Here is an 18,955-nt window from a genome sequence, read left to right on the forward strand (position 1 = left end):
AAGTATATAAAACCAAAGTTCTTCCTGTAAATCATACCAGTTATGATAGATCTTTTCCTCTCAAGCAGCACAGAACAGAGCCAGTTTCTCTATGATATAACAGCTCTACAACTTCCAAAAGTCCTGTATCACATGCCCCTGGAGTATTTTCCTTTTAAGGCCAAACATTCTCAGTTCTATCTGCTGATGTGTGCATTCCATGATTTCTAAAATAAGGCAAGCAAAGTTCACACAGAGTTCTCAGGAAGTGAGATGATGCAGAATACAAGGGAACCATTCACGGGAGCACATTTTTAGTCATGCAGTTTTACTATACATACCAAAATATTACAAAATAGGTAATATGTGATATAATAGCTATTTCCTTGACCTATTTTTCCTGCCTTATATTTAGCAGCATCTATTGCTTTCTTTGCTCTCGCTGTGCCCATAATCAGACCTTGTCTAAATGCAAAATGTATTAAAGGCATGACAACTTTGTGTAGGTAAACACTCTTATTTTGACCTTGAAGAAGAAGATACTCTTTCTTTCATCAGCACCTCAGCACTAAGGTGTCTGAAATCTCTCAGACTTTACTCTGAATTAATATCAGAAGCATTTCAAGCCATGAAACCTTGTAAATATTTATACAGTAGCATCAAAATTAGCTCAAAATATATTCTAACCCACGCTTTAATTATACTCTGGGACTTTAAAACACCAACACATTGTTGAAGACCTGAAAGAATAAATGTCATTCAGAATAGGAGAGGAGGTTTCACTTAAGACACAGACCTGGAGATTATAATTCCTGAACAAAAGGTGATAGACCTAAAGAGTAAAAATCTTGAGAAATTGTCAGTTCTCTCAGCAACATTTATCAAATTTCCCTAAACAGAAGCTAGGACAGAATCACAGAGCATGAAATAGAATGGTGAATAAAAGGGAAAAAAATGTAGCTCATGCATTCAACTCGAGCCTCACTCAATTGCTTTCATATGGATTCTATAAAGGCATATATAAATACATAAAATAAAAACTTATAAATACACATTATTTTTGACAATGCACATAAATAAAAAGATATCAATGAAAAAGTTCTAGTGATGGATGGCAGTGGCCATTGAATAAAAATGTGAATGTTCTTTTTTTTTAAGATTTTATTTATTTATTTGTCAGAGAGAGAGAGAGAGAAAACTCAAGCAGGGTGAGCTGCAGCCAGAGGGAGAAGCAGGCTCCATGCTGAGCAGAGACCCTGATGCGGGGCTCGATCCCAGGACTCTGGGATCATGACCTGAGCCAAAGGCAGATGCTTAACCGACTGAAACACCCAGGCACCCTATCAGTGTTAATGTTCTTAATGCCACTCAACTGTACACGTAAAATAGTTAATATGGTAAATTTTATGTTATGTATATTTTATCACAACAAAAACATTTAAAGTTTATAGGTTTAAAAAAGTGTTGAGGTAAAATACATAATGATGCTTTCTCAATTAAGGGTCAGATCATTTGGAAAAATGGAACATATCATCACCACATGATACACAAAATAGCAATATCTAGTTACCCAACTCAGACTAGTTTTTGAAATCATTTAGGGAACAATTTAAATATTTTAAAAGAATTTTAAACATAAATTAAGACAAAGTTGATCATTTGTAGTAATATTTGTTTTCCTAAATAATTCTATTATCAATGCTACAGAGAGGTTTAGCATCCTGATTTCATGCACTGGATAAAGTATTATAATGCCTATGCTTAACGTTTTATATATTATAGATGTATTTCTAATGCGTAAAAACATTAAGGATAAAAATACATAATATAATATGCTAATATGACAAACATTTTAATGTTTTATAAATAATAAGTATATTGAGTAGAAATGTTATTTGATGTCATAGATTTGGGGCGCTTTGGGTGGCTCAGTTGCTTAAACGTCTGACTCTTGATTTCAGCTCAGGTCATGATCTCAGGGTCCTGTGCTCAGTGGGGAGTCTGCTTGAGATTCTCTCTACCTCCACCCATCCCCCCTCTCTGGTGCATACTCTTTCTCCTTCAAATAGATAAATAAATAAATAAATAAATAAATAAATAAATAAATAAATAAATCTTTAAAAAATGTTTTATAGATTTTTTTTTAAAGATTTTTTTTTTTTTTATTTGACAGAGAGAGTGACAGCGAGAGAGGGAACACAAGCAGGGGTAGTGGGAGAGGGAGAAGCAGGCTTCCCACGGAGCGAGGAGCCCGATGTGGGGCTCGATCCCAGGACCCTGAGATCATGACCTGAGCCGAAGGCAGACGCTCAACGACTGAGCCACCCAGGCACCCCTGTTTTATAGATTTATCACATTTGAGGTTTTTAAAATATTTAATAATCATTTTAATAATCATTATTAAAATATTTAATAATCATTCACATATATATATGAAAGTATGCGAATTTTAATTCACAGAATATAATTTCTAGTTAAGCCAAATAATTGCCAAATTAGCCAATTTTAAAGAGAATGATTATTTCCAAACTTATTTCATAGAATGCACCAATTTATATTCCTTATAAATAAGCTTCTTGTATTGTCTTGGGTAGAGATGTTAGGAATGTTTGTCAAAAGACAGTATCACTAAGGAAATATGTTTTATTTTCTCATTCCAAATGAATAATAAATGGTTATATTTATCTCTTCATAAATATTTAGGCACCAGGAGTTCTGATGAGACTCTTCCTTTAAAAATTATTTTAAAGTGTATTCTACACTCCAGTGTGGAAAATTTTAGATAATATTAGTTTTTCATGTATTTTATTTAATAACAGCAAAAGGAATCATAAAAGGAAGCTATATGGCTGGAACAAATGGAGACTATTTCTGAGAAATTGCAATTATCCTTGATTTTTGATTGACTCTTATGTACCACAAGGTGATAAATTTGACAAAAAGTCTTCTTAATGGTCTGTGCATGAAGAACTAGTTATCATTCTATTAATGAAGTGCCTCATCATCCACTCTTTTCCTGTCTAGTGGTCTGAGGCATTGTTAATATCAAGACTTCTGTCTCCAGTGAAAATCAATGCTTCAAAAAATCTATTTCATTGTTTATGCCAGAATTGTTTCACCTTTAGTTCTAAATAATAAGCATTACATAAAATACAAATACATAGTTATTAAAGGCATATTATGAATATACACAATCTCCTGTAAGATAATACTTTCTAAAGGCATCAGAATTCATATCAAGTTGATACGGAATAAGCAAAGCCAAGGAGACAGAAAATGTTTTGACTCATATAATTATTGTCTGTCTGGTATTAATTTGACTATAATGATTATATTCTTAATCTATGCTCTATGCTTAAATTCATCTTTGTATGATTTTCTCTTACTGTTCAGTTAGATACTGACTACATTTATAGTTATTTCATCAATATTAATTCCTTCATCTTTATTCTGTCACTGTCACATATATACTATTCTGAGTATATAAATTCACCTATTCTATAGAATTAATCACTACAACCCACTAAGTGTACTCTAATACCCAACCGCCCCTCCACCAATCTCTGAATACCCTCCTTTTCTTTTTTCCTTCCCCTCTGACTCTGAGGAGCGCTTCTCAGAGGCTGAAGAGATCTAAGACACATATATTGCTCTTAATTCTGTTTCTAGTTAGATTATCCATTATGGGAAATTCGGAAAAGATGGGTAATCATAGAAGAAGAAATAACCCATCATGTTTTCATCTGATAAATGGATTTATTATATTTTAGATAATTTCTCTTCAATATTTGTCTATATATTCAGCCCGTTGTCCAAACCGTCTTCATTCTTCTGGACTTTTATACCATCATAAACGTCATTGAACATCTGCCCCAAATTCTTTCCTCAACGACTTTTGCCTTTTTTTTCTACAAGTGTGTATGATTTCCCACAGTTAAGCACAAAGTTCCTTAACACCGATATTGTCAAATATCTTATCTTCATTGACATAATTCTTGAAAATAACTCATAGTATAGGTGTAACTTCTCCATCAAACACTCAGTTTTAACACTTAACACTCTGACTTTTAGTTTCTGACCCTCTTTCCATACCAAAAGAGCTTTTATGTCCTCAACAAACCTTTCTAGATTCCCTTCTTAAAAGACTGATACTGTCCTTATTACAAACTTTTCCTTTTTATGTTTACGAGTGGAAGCAACTTCCTGTCTTATTCCCGTAACTTTTTGCTGATTTCTGTTCCTCTATGGGCTTAATGAGAAGAGCAGAAAAGGAGAGAATAACAGGTTCATTTGCAGAAAGTTTTCACAGATTCTCTGTTCCTATTTAGTTGACTTTCTGTTTCTAAGTGACATTAAAACATGGCTAATCATTAATTAACCTGCATCTAATTGGTATTCCAGATTTTAGCAAATACTTACGGGGAAGTGTTAATTTTGAAATGTTAAGCCTATTTGAATACATAGTGTCTGAAATTAAGACTTTTCAAATTGATATTGTTCCTTAAAATTTATTTACAAATGTAAAAAGTAACATTAGTCTAGTACATTAACAATTTATTTCATTATTGTAACCTAATGTAATAAGTAGTATTGAATTCAATCAGAAATATATGACAATGTGCCATATAAGAGTTTACAAAATAGCTGTCTTTGTGGAGTTCTGTTTTAACTGTGATATGGAATACCTATTTTGATGGTCAGCATGGCCGGATCTCCTTAAAAACTATCTACTGTTCAAAACACAGATTCTCTAGAGCAGAGGGACCTCATTTTATTTGAAAGGGAACACAAAATCTTCTATGTGCATAATATCCTGCCCTTTCTATACTTTCCAAAGATTCTTATATATTTGGCTCTGAAAACCGCCATTCAAATGTTTTGACTTAAAAATTAGACTAGCTTCAAAAGCATAGACCAGAAGAATTCGGGATCTGGGTGTTTCAAGTTTGTCAACTCTTTTTTCCGCTCTGCTAGAAGCCTAAGTCTCTATTAACCCAAATCCAAATCAATTATCCATAACTTTGATAAATACAGCAATAGGCTCCATGATCCTATGACATGTTGATAAAGCCCCACACTACATATAATTGAACCCAAACAAGAAAATTTGAAATGAAACTCTATTATATGCAGACGAATCAAAAAGAAAAAAAAATATATGCCCAGGCTTTGAAAATTTAAAGTAAATCATATAGGGAATTTCTAACTTGGAATTGGAACTTGACATATACATGTGAAATGGCTCACATTTACACAGGGTTCAACCCAGAGGAAACGGTTCTGCAGCCACAAGGTAAGATCCTATCTTCCTTTGCTTAATGTACAGCACACTGAATCTTTACTGCATTTTTAGAATAGGTAACTTCCCATGCCAAGATTTAATTAAAGTTTAAATATGTGAAAGGGGTAGTGATAATGTTGTCTCTAATAAAAAATTTACCTGTCTTGGGATCAATAGAGAAATAAGGTTGTCCCTGAAGAATGCTATAAACGACTCTGGCACTGTTTCCATAGGTCGGGTCATCCGCGTCTGTGGCCTTGACCTGGAGCACATATGCACCTGGAAAATAAGACAGTATGACTCTAGCATCTTTGTTTTACAGAGCTCAAGGTCATGTTTTTTAATCTGCTGGACTCCTTTTATTTATTTATTTATTTATTTTGAATTTGGCATTACTCAATGATTCTGAGAATATATGGTGCTGCTGAGAATGATGTAATTATGATAACCAAAATGCTGGGCAACAATATAGCTGTTAGTGCAAATGATACATATTTTAAAAATCTATTTTAAAAGCTATGTTCATTTTCAGGAGCTAGATGATTGATTGAACTGGAAGTCATCATGATAGCTTTATTGATTTATACACCAAAGGAAACATGATGCTGCTTACATTAGGCTCATCTGCTTACTATAGATGCTCTAATTTCATGATTAGGTTATCCATAGAAAAGCTAAAAGGTTTGAAGGTTTACTCTACTTTAGAGGCTGTAAGTAACTTGCATTGCTATTTAAAAATCAACAACTATATACTAGCAGTAAGAAGACTTTAATTAGGACAGAATATTTGAGAAATTGAGGAACCAAAAATAATTGCAGTTACAGCTCCAGGAGCACCTCTAGGCCTCAAGACTGAATTAACCTAAGGATACAGTGACATAGGAAAACATTAAAGACAACCCAAATTCTCTGTATCTTTTCTCATGTTTTGACTAAGAGAAGCTAAAGGGAGATTTTTCTTGTATTTTTGTCTTATATTGTCATGGTCATAGTTAAGTCTTTCTCTAAGAAATTTTTGACTATATCTTCATATCGTGTTCTGCATTACTATACTGAGTTGAGAACAAAGTAAAATAAAAATTATCAAGTTCGACATAAATAAAATCAATATGTTGCTAATGGTTAGAAGGAAATCACAAAGGGCACAAAGGGAGTGATGCGTACACCCAAAGATATACAATGGACAGAATGCTCCTATTCTTGGAGGCATTCAAAGTAACTGCTCAACTTTGGGAACGAAGGATTTCTCCTTTCCAATTAGTTATTCATTCAGGCTTTTCCCTTCAGGCAGTACAAAACTGGAACAAACTAAATCTTAAAGGTTTACTTGCAAACTAAGAGAATGAAACATCTCTTCCTCTCTACCCTTTTGTCTGTTTGTTAGGATAGTAAAAAAAATAAATAAATAAAAATGATAACTTTCAGTAGACATTCAATAGCAAATGGCATTGAGTAGGCATTCAATACCAAATGCTTTATCTTAAGAATGCTTTTGGTGAGTTCTAGCAATATCAAGAGATGAATGATAGGTTTTATTTCAACGGTCTTTCCCAGGAAAGGAAATTTCTAGAAGGAAAGTAGGCAAACATTTCTGAGATGTCAAGAGTGATAATGTCCCTTATTATCCACCATCACCATCATTATCATTATCAATACCTATAACATCATTAATAATTATTTGACAAATAGGAATTAAGGATCCATATTAGATAGTCATCAAAACTATGTTATCCTCGATGCTGTAGGAATGAACGGTTGCAAGACTAACTTCCCCTCTTTCCTCCTTTCTGTCACACAGTGATTTTTCTGGTATGACCTGGATCATTATCATCACTGCATTGTACATGTGCTGTATATGCAAAGTCGGCAAATATTAAATAATTCCCCAATCCTAGGTAGAAATGTTGTAGTTAAAAAGCTGTGGATTATTCTTCTTTAATGATATATTTGAAGAAAAAGGTATTATATCTGCTAAGAAATGTTTCGTGACAAATTTAATAAATTATAACCTAAGTCACACCATATGTTTGATAAGAAAGACAAAGATGAATAAGATAGGGGATATTTCTTAATTCACTCTTTTAAATATTTGAGTTTAAATTTAAAAAAATGATTAACATAAAGCATTTAAAACTCCTTTTGGAGGAAACTATTTTTCTGTATACTTAGTTAAGGTTCATATTAATATTAAAAACAAAAATGTAAAAGGGATGGTACTATATGATTCATCTTTGGCTTTCTTATTGAGCGTATGGTTATAGCAGCATTATCTATAATACCCAAATTATGAAAACAGCCCAAAAGTTCATCAACTGATGAATGGATAAAGATGTGTGTGTGTGTATCTCTCTCTCTCTCTCTCTCTCTCACACACACACACACACACACACACACACACACAGGAGTATTACTCAGCCATAAAAAAGAATGAAATCTTGCCATTTGCAACGACATGGATGGAACTAGAGAGTATTACACTAAGCAAAATAAGCCAGTCAAGACAAACACCGTATGATTTCACACATAGGTGGAATTTTTTAAAAAGGATTTTACTTATTTATTTGAGAGAGAGAGAGAGTGAGTGAGAGAGAGAACACACAAGCAGGGGCAGAGGGAGAGGGAGAAGCAGACTTCCCTCTTGAGCAGGGAGCCCGACGTGGGGCTCGTTTCCAGGACCCTGGGATCAGGACCTGAGCCAAAGGCAGATGCTCAATAGACTGAGCCACCCAGGTGCCCGTATATGTGGAATTTAAGAAATAAATGAGCATAGGGAAAAAAGAGAAAGGCAAACCAAGAAACAGACTCAACTATAGAGAACAAACTGGTGGTTACCAGAGGGGAGGTGGGTGGGGAGACGGGTTAAATACATGCTGGGGATTAAAGAGTGCACTTGTTGTGATGAGCGCTGGGTGCTGTATGGAAGTGCTGAATCACTGTATTGTACACCTGAAACTAATATTACACTATATGTCACCTAACAGGAATTTAAATAAAAACTTAAAAAAAGAGTGCCCACTCAGTTACAGTAGAAAGTATCTTCGGCTTAGTGAAAAGGTTACTCACTAAGAACCACATGTTATTTCGGAGCTCCTAGAACCGCCTCCACTGGTGCTTACAAGGACACAATTAAACATCATATCAGCTCATTTTGCTGGATGCTCCATGACATCTTACAAACTAATGCAAAGGACAGAGATTCCCTTCACTGGGGAGACTCAGTTAACCATCTGGAGCATGCAAGTCTCAAAATACTGCCTTCTGCAGTGCTTGGATAGTACAGCAGTTCCTGACCCTGTTAAACACTAAATACCCAAGAGGTTCCCAGCTGGGGGAACACTAGGAGGTTACACCTGGGAACACATTTAATATGCAGCAAAGAAAGAACGTAGTCAATGATGGCCACAAAAACTGGAGTAGTCTGCTTGTATGTAGCAGTCATCTTGGGATTTATTCTCTTATCACCCAAATTCAAAGTGACAATGTAACCACTCCAAATGTTGAAGTGCAGAGAGAATGAAACTCACAGAAAAATCATTCCTTTATACCCAGCTGGAGATAGAGAGTACAATATGCAATTGAGAATACCGAACCGCTTAAATTTTCCATATAACACTGCTCTGATTGGTAGTAGATTAATTCATGTAATTTTTAATAATTCAGCTATTATGAAAAAAGGTTATTTTGTAGTAATAGTTAAATTCTAAATTTTAGGCAGGTGCTCTCTCTATATGTATAAGATATAAGTTAATATCACATATATGCACACATATGTAGAAGAGCAAGGGACAGGAAAAGTGAACCCTGAGAGTTATAGAAAAATCACCTAGAAAGAACGGTCTTTAGGAGAAGTCCATTTGATATAAACTGCAACTAAATAAGGGTTTCACTAAAATACCTAGATACTTGAGGGTTAATATGAGAACCAATTTGGATAGAATTTTTAGTGTGCATGTATGTATATGTCAAAATATATTTGAAAAATTAGTTGCATTTTGTAAATTCACAGTTGTAATATGATGATTTTAGGGTTTTTTTTTAAAGATTTTATTTATTTATTTTGACAGAGAGAGACACAGCGAGAGAGGGAACACAAGCAGGGGGAGTGGGAGAGGGAGAAGCAGGCTTCCTGCTGAGCAGGGAGCCTGATGCGGGGCTCCATCCCAGGATTCTGAGATCATGACCTGAGCCAAAGGCAGACGCTTAATGACTGAGCCACCCAGGTGGCCCTCAGGTTTTTTGTTTTGTTTTGTTTTGTTTTTTTTATGAGAATGTCCTTTATGTCAACAAGAATGGGCTCATATAAAATGGTAGAGAAGTGGGAGTAGAACTGAGCCCTAAGTCACGATTTCTGCCCAAGTAGACATTAACTTGCTGATTGATTCATTTCTTCTTTGAATCAACAAATGTTCAGTGGTACATACCATATACCAGGTACTATTCTCAACCATAAAAAGCAATGTGTCGCATAACTATTTATTCTGGCAAATCCACCTCCAGCATGATAGTTCTATATTCTATGTATTTTTTACATTTGGGGTGTTAAAAAAACTTGCTAGAAATACAGTGAAAATATAAGTGGATTATGGGGCGCCTGCGTGACTCAGTGCATTAAGTGGTCGACTCCTGATTTTGGGTCAAGTCATGATCTCAGGGTCCTGGGATCGAGCCCTGCTCTGTGCTCAGCAAGGATTCTGCTGGAGATTCTCTCTCTCCCTCTTCCTCTGACCCTCCTCCCTCTCGTGCTCTCCCTCTCTCTGACTCTCTCTAAAATAAATAAATAAATCTTTAAAAAAAAAAGAAAATATAAGTGAATTATATCTAATTTATGGCTTCTATAAAGTATTTTTTTAAATTTCCTAGATGTATAAAAATATTCTACTCATTCAATATGTTCTTTGCTTTTTATCATCCTTCAACTGTCTCAACTGGTCTGGACCCTCAATTTCCTAATTGCAAGGCTGAAAGGTACTTAGCTACTGTGGAGCTGAGGCTCTTTCATGCCTCTGTATTCTTGCCCATGCGGTCCTGCTACCTGGAGCGCTTCTGCCTCCACCATCTGGAGAAACCTTATACACCCTTGAAGTCCCAGCTCCATGGTCACCTCCGTGAATGCTTGTTTTTCTCCTCCCAAGCAGACATAATTTGTCCACTCCCCTGTATTCCCAACAGTCTTAATACATTTTCATTTTATGAAACTCAGTTCATTTCTCATGGGCTACAAAATCTCTTACATCATCAGCCATTCCATATTCATTCTTTTTACATCCAGTCTGTCATGACATAAGTCCCAAATAAATATTTAGCAGTTGGATACATACAGTACCCATATGTACGCCCAAAAGACACACATACTACACATACTGCACTTTAAATGGAGACCTGGCAGTTAGTTATGGCCTTTAGAGTACTTTTTGACAGTACGTTGTGAGTTTAACTTATCTTGAATTTCTAAAGTACATCACCGTTCTCATTTAAGAAAGCAGAACCAAAATGAATGGCATTGCATTAAAAAAAATCACATAAGCAAGATTTAGCCACAATACGAAATGCAAACTTAAGGGGAGTTAATACAGGTTTTTTTGCTGAATAATTTTAACCCTTCTCAAGACCGAACCATAAATAGGAAAAGAGAGACAAATCATATCAAGAGAGTCATATAATTTTCTTCCAGCTTTTGCCTTATGGATACATTGCATTATAACCAAGAAATAATGCAATTCCAGTTAGAAAGGTATAGAATGATAAATACACTGACATTTATTTCCAAATAGGATTGGAAAATAAATGCACATTTTATTACATAAAAAAGGCATCAAGCAGCAGAGAAATGTAAAGCAGAGAGGTTTTTAGAATCAAGTTAGAGATCGGATGTGTGTGTGTGTGTGTGTGTGTGTCCATGCATGTGAAAAGATCCTACAAAGGAATAGGATACTATTACACATTGAAACATGAGGTCTGCTAAAGCTAGATTTTTTTTTAAAGATTTATTTATTTATTTGAGAGAGAGAATGAGATAGAGAGAGAGAGCACAAGGCGGGGGAGCGGGAGAGGGAGAAGCAGACTCCCCGCTGAGCAGGGGAGCCCGACGCGGAACTCGATCCCAGGACTCCAGGATCATGAGCTGAGCCGAAGGCAGTCGCTTAACCAACTGAGCCACCCAGGCGCCCAAGCTAGATTTAATTATAAAGTAAAATTAAACGTGGATGCAGAGCAGGTGAGTTTAGTCTTTAAAGTAACTAGGTCTTTAATCAATTTTGCATTGGACCTCACTGCACTACTCATGAACTCTTGGCTCTTAGCTTCCTTCTATGGATTCTCTTCATATATTTGCCCTTTAAAGTTATAAATGCTTCCTCTATCCTCTTTATCTTCAACAAGGGCTGCATATGAAGCTTTTACAGGGATTACTGAGATCATTGATTCCTGGGCCTCCATCAGAAAGTCTAATTTAAATGTTTTTCAGTATGCCAGGTGTCAGGAAGTTTTAAAATCTTTGTAGATGAGTCTGATGAGTCAAGTCCTACACAGTTTTGCCAATTAGGAAAGACTGAGCTACTTGCCATCATGGTTATTGTTTTTGCTTCTGGAGCCTTAAAGCCAATGTTTCAATCCTACATTGACCTCTAGCCAACTGTGTGACTTCAAGCTAATTACTTAACCTCTCTGTTTTAGTTTCTTCATATGAAAAGAAGGTGAAAAAATAGTAAGCATCTTGTAGCAGTATTAAATGAGTTAATATTGATAAAGAAATTATAATAAGTTTTCCACATAGTATGTACTATTTAAGTGTATGACCAAAAAATGCAGACATACTTATTTTCTGTTCTCCTGCTCCACACGTGGGGTGACAAGACTCAAATACGTAACACCAGCCCAATCCCTGTCCTCAAGTCCCCCATCTTAATATATGAGTATTATACTTTATCTTCTAAATGTGAGAAAAATATAATTTTGGAAACTGTGTTTAGAATACATTAAAATACAAACAAGTGGACAATGACACTGTTGTCCCACTTTGTTAGAGACCCAAGAAAGAAGAGTTTGTACACTTGTTAAATCTGCCTGAAATAATCAGAACTTTTAAAGATTAGTAAAGATATACGTGATAAAAATCCCCCACAGTGGATTGAATGCCCTCTTGAACTGTACTTCTGTGGTAAGCAGAGCAGGCAATTCGGCTTATACCGCCCTCAGCTCTGACTCTGCTCAGCCTGGCCACAGACCAGGCCTTGGCACACCCAGTGCTTTGACATCCACTTAGGATTTGGTATCCAGTCCAAGGACCCCAAAACACTCAAAGATTATAAAACGTTCGTTCTAGGTATGTGCTAAATATTTCAGACTATACATATTTACACCTTGTGATTCAAATGTGCTTTGATGGATAAGTGGATCCATTTTTATGAGCACTTGTCTCTCCATTGTGTGCCAAGAACTCTATACCACATACACCAGTAAAAATGCAAATGACTGCTCCCAGTGACACACCAAATTCCAATTACCAGTGATGATACAATGTTGCCTCCTTTGTGCACAATGTAACTGGGAATTCCTTTCATCAATGCTGTCAGGAAATTCCATAGAAAACATGATGAAATATATGAGTTTGGAATTCATTCATTCAGTGGCTCTCAGTTATAATTCTCTAAGCTTTGTGTTTTTTCAGTATGGTATTGTATTCTTAAGGAAAAAAAAAAGGAAAAAAATTGCTTTTGACGAAATAGGTCAAACAGAGAAAGACATGTATCATATGAGCTCACTGATATGAGGAATTCTTAATCTCAGGAAACAAACTGAGGGTTGCTGGAGTGGGGGGTGGGGTGGGAGGGATGGGGTGACTGGGTGATAGACACTGGGGAGGGTATGTCCTCTGGTAAGCGCTGTGAATTGTGCAAGACTGTTGAATCACAGATCTGTACCTCTGAAACAAATAATGCAATATATGTTAAGAAAAAAAAAAAAGAAGAGGATAGCAGGAGGGGAAGAATGAAGGGGGGGAAATCAGATGGGTAGATGAACCATGAGAGACGATGGACTCTGAAAAACAAATTGAGGGTTCTAGAGGGGAGGGGGGGTGGGAGGATGGGTTAGCCTGGTGACGGGTATTAGACGAGATCGGGTGCGTTCAAGGTGGTATGGCCATAGACTGGTGACGGGTATTAAAGAGGGCACATTCTGCATGGAGCACTGGGTGTTATGCACAAACAATGAATCATGGAACACTACATCTAATACTAATGATGTAATGTATGGTGATTAACATAACAATAAAATTTTTTTTAAAAAAAGAAGGTTAGCTCCCCTTTAAAAAAAAATTGCTTTTGATTAAATGCAGTTAGCCAAGATTTTACAAAGCATTAATGTAATTAGTTACTTAACACACACTCTACGCTCTTAAAATTATTTGTTTTTATTTGATCGGATGATTCTGCCATGTTAAGGGTAAAAAAAGATCTCTATCTATCTACCCATCTACAGATCTTCCTCAACCTACAGTGAGGTTACATCCTGATAAACACATCATAGGTTGAACTTTTCGTAAGTCTAAAAGACATTCAATACCCCTGACCTACTGAACACCATAGTTTAGCCTAGCCTAACCTAAACACACTGAGAATACTTAACATTAGCCTACAGTTGGGCGAAGTCATCTAACATAAAGGCTATTAAGAGATTATCTGTATTTATCTATCCTTCCATTTACCCATCCATCATGTATCTATGTATCTATTGATCAATCTATTTATCTGTATCTATTTTCCTGTCCATTGACCTAGTTAGCTTTAGTAAAAGAAAAAAATACAAATTGTATATATATATGTGTGTAGGTGTGTTTGTGTGTGTGTGTGCCAACCAGAAGAATTGGTCCTAGAACTAGCTCTCTAATTAAATAGATATATGATTGTTTTGCAAGTTATTTCAATTCTGTAAGAATAATAATGTAATTTTAGTGGATAGTATGGTAATCCACTCCCCCAGTGAACCCCACCTAATCTTAAAACTGTCTGTATAGGTATTCATGTATCACGATCTCCCTCAAACTTTCATGTATGTTAAAAGAAGCTTAATTCCCATGAAGGCAGTTGGCTCAAGTTTAAACTGATAAATACAAGCTTGCTTTTTTTTTTTTTTTTTTTCCTGGCTAATGATGAATGTTTAAGAAGTATAAAGGTAACCCATTTCCAGCCTATAATACCAGAGATGTTTGTTGAGAACTTCTGGGAAATGCTCTCTTTCTCCTCTTCCCTGGAAGCTGGTGTGCAGATGTCTGAAATTACTACAGCCATTTCAACACCCAGGGGGAAATGTGACTAGAGACAGTTATACACAAGAGGCCCTAAACTTGGGAACCCCAGGAAAGAAAATGAGGAGCCTTGATCAAACCTGGCTGAAGCTCAACCTCCAAGCATTTTGATGATTTGAGACCATAAACTCCTTTTTGTGTGAGACCTTATAGTTTGACTTGGATTGGGATTTTTTTTTTATTGCTTCCATATTAACAAAATTTTGGCAAGACACTTAAACACTCTAAGACAGTTATTTCAAATTAAAGTAGGAATATAAATACTTGGGATCATATGGAACTCATTTATGCCTTAACTCATGAGTTAATGCATGTAAATTGCTTAGCATAATAACTGACACATAAGGAGCCCACATCAAAGTGGTTTTGTTAAAATTCTTCAACTTTATAATGAAGGGGTAATATTTTATTGTTTCCTTCTAATTCTAATAATTGGTTGTGCAAATTGAAACAAAATCAAATCTTAATGCTTTTCAAAATGTCTTTCCCATTACTGTAGATTAATCTTTTGGTTATAGGATTTTGAACATATTACTGCTCTGTCCATATCCTTCAATGGTGTGCTATATGAATCACTTCTTGCTATCTGAATTCCTTCAAGACTGTTCAAAGTCTGAAATCCATCTATGTTTTCATTCTAAAATTTAACTCCTCAGTTTCTCCAAACCTCCTCTTTGGGAAGTCTGTTTTACCTACTGTCCAACAAAAATCAGAGCTCTGCTAATTGATTTGGGGGTAACAAATCTGAGCCTCTCATCTAAGAATTAAAAGCATATATGTGGAACATAAGGAATAGCATGGGGGACCACACGGGGAGGGAGGGGAAAACTGAATGGGAAGAAATCAGAGAGGGAGACAGCCCATGAGAGACTCTGGACTCTGGGAACCAAACTGATTGTTAAAGAGGGGAGTTGCATGGGGGAATGGGGTAACCAGGTGATGGGTATTAAGGAGGGCACGTGTTGTGATGAGCACTGGCGATTATATGCAACTATGAATCGTTGAACACTACATCGAAAACTAATGATGTACTATATGCTGGCTAACTGAACATAATAAAAAATAAATAAAAACATATATCCAAATTTCATAAACGGTTTGCAACATATAAATTAAGCTATTATATGTATATCACCTCCTTCTGGTTTCTTCCACTACTGCCTGCACCCAAGCCACTTCGCATAATCCAGTAAACTGCATTCCCTCAGCTTTCCAGTACTGCTTCTGATTTACTAGTCTTTCCCATCAAGAGTGCAAGGTGCTCCTCATGTTCACCTGGAGGAGTGTAAGAGGTTGTCTGGAGGCATGTAAGAGGTTGATACAAAGCTCTCTCTCCAGGTTGCCACCAACTCTGGCTGGTTTCCTCAACATTATTTATTCTTGGCTCTGCCCTTTCTGCTGTGATCACCATTTCGCAGTCCTCTCTACAGGCTCCTTTTCCTCTCCCTGGCCTTCAAAGATTCATGCATGTCAGGTTTTCTCTCACTCTGCATGCCTAACTTGACACTTTCATTCCTTATTAGCCTCTGGGTGCCACCGACTAGATCATCATTTATATCGTGCAGTTTCTGACATAACAAGTTGCAAGTTAACTGGACCAAGATATACCTAATTTCTTGTTTGCATTCTAAATATTTTAATCACTTATGGTTTATACCCAGGGCAGTCTCTTTCCCTGACTAAGCATTGCTAAAATATGCTTATCCTCTCCATTCTGCCACTACTTTTCTTCAAAATTTTATTGTTTCCCACTTGAATTATAGTGTTACAATATTTAATAATCTCCCTGTTGCCTTCCACAATAACCTACCATCCACCCTATGTATTTAAGCCACATTTGTTTTTCAAATTGTAAATTTTATTTTGCCCTCAGCACTATCCCTCATGTTCTTTGGGAATCTGCTTCTACCTACATTTCCAGGTTCATCTCTTGCCACACTTCTCTGCTGCCTCAATACAATATTACCTCCCTACAACATAGTGCTACTTCATTTCCTGCTCTTTACAGGTTTATCATGGATGTCAGAAATGTCCTTTTTCACCCAGGTGAGCTGCAGCCCAAATTAAGCTCTGGCCTTACTAGCTCCTCTTTCAGAAACTCATTTCCATATGTCCACAGAGTGTCTAGTTTCACAGCTCTGCTCTTTCCATGAGGCAGCAAGCATGACATACAGAATAAAGACCCTTTACAGTTCTTTTTGGGACCCCAGGACCTACTACAGAGTTTGGTACATAATAGATACTTAATACATGTCTCTTGAATGAGAAAATTTTTAAAAAATAAGTTGGGCTTAGAAAATATTTTTGATTAGTTGATGTTAGAAGTTCACAATGAAACCTTCTTAATATCATTTGACCCAGGCAAAAGGTTCAAATGTCCTCTCCTGTACAGTTATGACAGTGAGGCTGCTTTGTGACCCATTACAGAAATCAAAGGAGCCCCTTCAAATCAAAAGTGTCTTGAGAACTCTAAAAACCAGTACCAAAAGAATACAAGAAATCAATAACTAGTACTTCAGTCATCCTGACACATCAAACCCTGCTATATCTACAGAAGAGTGTATAATTCTGTTTCAAGGAAAGAATAAACTTTTGTAAAAGCAAGAACTATACTGAGGTCACATCTATGGAAAATTATTGTAATAAATAGTAGCTCACACTACCTAGAACCAAGTGAGCTTGATTATTGATTATTCCACAAACTCAAAGACATTATGACCACATGACATGGCACTATTTGCAAAAATGCTCAATAATCCACATCTCCAGTGATAGACAGTGTATATAGCTATGAAGTAATAATAATTATGGGCATTATTATTTAAATAATCTTAGCTAATAGAGAAAGGTATGTTATTAGTGTGTAAATTACTGTGGTTTTATTTTAAGGTTTTGTTCCTTTTATGTTGCTATGGTTAATTGCTACAATGATTTAAGCTGAGGTTTGGTTTTAGTAATTGCTACAAAAATAGAAGACTCAGAAACCTACTTGTTTTGCTAGATTCATTGTAACCCAATTTGTCAGTGCAGGTGTGTTGTAGCTAAACAAAACTCAAACTTTATTAGATTTCATATGCTTTCTTTTGTTTAATTTAAATTCAATTAATTAACATAAAATATATTATTAGTTTCAGAGGTAGAGGTCAGGGATTCATCAGTCTTATTTTTTTTTAAAGATTTTATTTATTTATTTGACAGAGAGACACACAGCGAGAGAGGGGACACAAGCAGGGGAGTGGGAGAGGGAGAAGCAGGCTCCCTGGGAGCCCGATGCTGGGCTGGATCCCAGGACCCTGAGACCATGACCCGAGCTGAAGGCAGACGCTTAACGACTGAGCCACCCAGGCGCCCCGATTCATCAGTGTTATATAATACCCAGTGCTCATTACCTCAAGTGTCCTCCTTAAGGTCCATCACCAAGTTACCCCATCCCCCCACTCCCTCCTCTCCAGCAACCCTCAATTTGTTTCCTATGATTAAGAGTCTCTGTCTCCCTCTCTGATTTTGTCTTATTTTATTTTTTCCTCTTTTCCCCTATGATCCTCTGTTTTGTTTCTTAAATTCCACATATGAGTGAAATCATAAAAAAATTGTCTTTCTCTGATTGAATTATTTCACTTAGCATAATACCCTCTAGTTCCATCCACATCGTTGTAAATGGCAAGATTTCCTTTTTTTGATGTCTGAGTAGTATTATGTTGTGTATATGTACCACATCTTCTTTATCCATTCATCTGTCAATGGATATCTGGGCTCTTTCCATAGTTTAGCTATTGTGGACATTGCTGCTATAAACATTGGGGTGCAGGTGCCCCTTCGGATCACTACATTTGTATCTTTGGGGTAAGATTTCATATGCTTTCTAATAGAAATTCTCCCAATTGACATACAAATGACAATGGTTAAGCCAAATAATCCTATCTCATTTTCTTTATCTATAAAATGGGAGTTTTGGAATAGATGCCCTTAGATTCCACTATACAAACACAAATTGTGATTTTGGACAGAGGAACTTAATTAAATTGATCCCTGATCAAGTTAAACTTTAATGAATTTATCAACATTGTTCACTTCACATAAGTTTTCTATGAAATTTTCATTTCATATGATTCTCTCTTGAGAATGAAATCTAAGATTTAAATTTTAAGGATTTATAGTTATCTTTCTCATGGTGATATACTGTTTCTTTTATAAAAAAACTTTAAAAATTGGACATGAATCCTAAAACTCATTGCCAACAGAAAAACAGCATATACATCACCATTACTTTGTAGAATAGCAATCTTTTTATTAACCACTTTGAATTCTTCACAGTAACACATAAAAATAAAGACAGAAACTATTATATCACTAAACTATAATTTTAATGCATATTGTACGGAACACTGAAC

At 35.8% G+C, this 18,955-nt stretch overlaps 1 protein-coding gene across 1 annotated transcript in view; it reads right to left on the reverse strand.

Annotated features, from left to right (window-relative positions):
- Positions 1 to 18,955, reverse strand: part of CDH12 (cadherin 12) — a 679,766-nt gene that overhangs the window by 84,809 nt on the left and 576,002 nt on the right. Inside the window, exon 5 of the mRNA XM_034998857.1 lies at positions 5,420 to 5,539. Within this exon, the coding sequence (XP_034854748.1) occupies positions 5,420 to 5,539 (120 nt within the window). The remainder of the gene's footprint in view (positions 1 to 5,419; positions 5,540 to 18,955) is intronic.

The sequence above is a fragment of the Mirounga leonina genome, unplaced genomic scaffold (genome assembly GCF_011800145.1).
Source record: "Mirounga leonina isolate KUSES-001 unplaced genomic scaffold, KU_Mleo_1.0 Mir_95, whole genome shotgun sequence".
Taxonomy (NCBI): Eukaryota; Metazoa; Chordata; class Mammalia; order Carnivora; family Phocidae; genus Mirounga; species Mirounga leonina.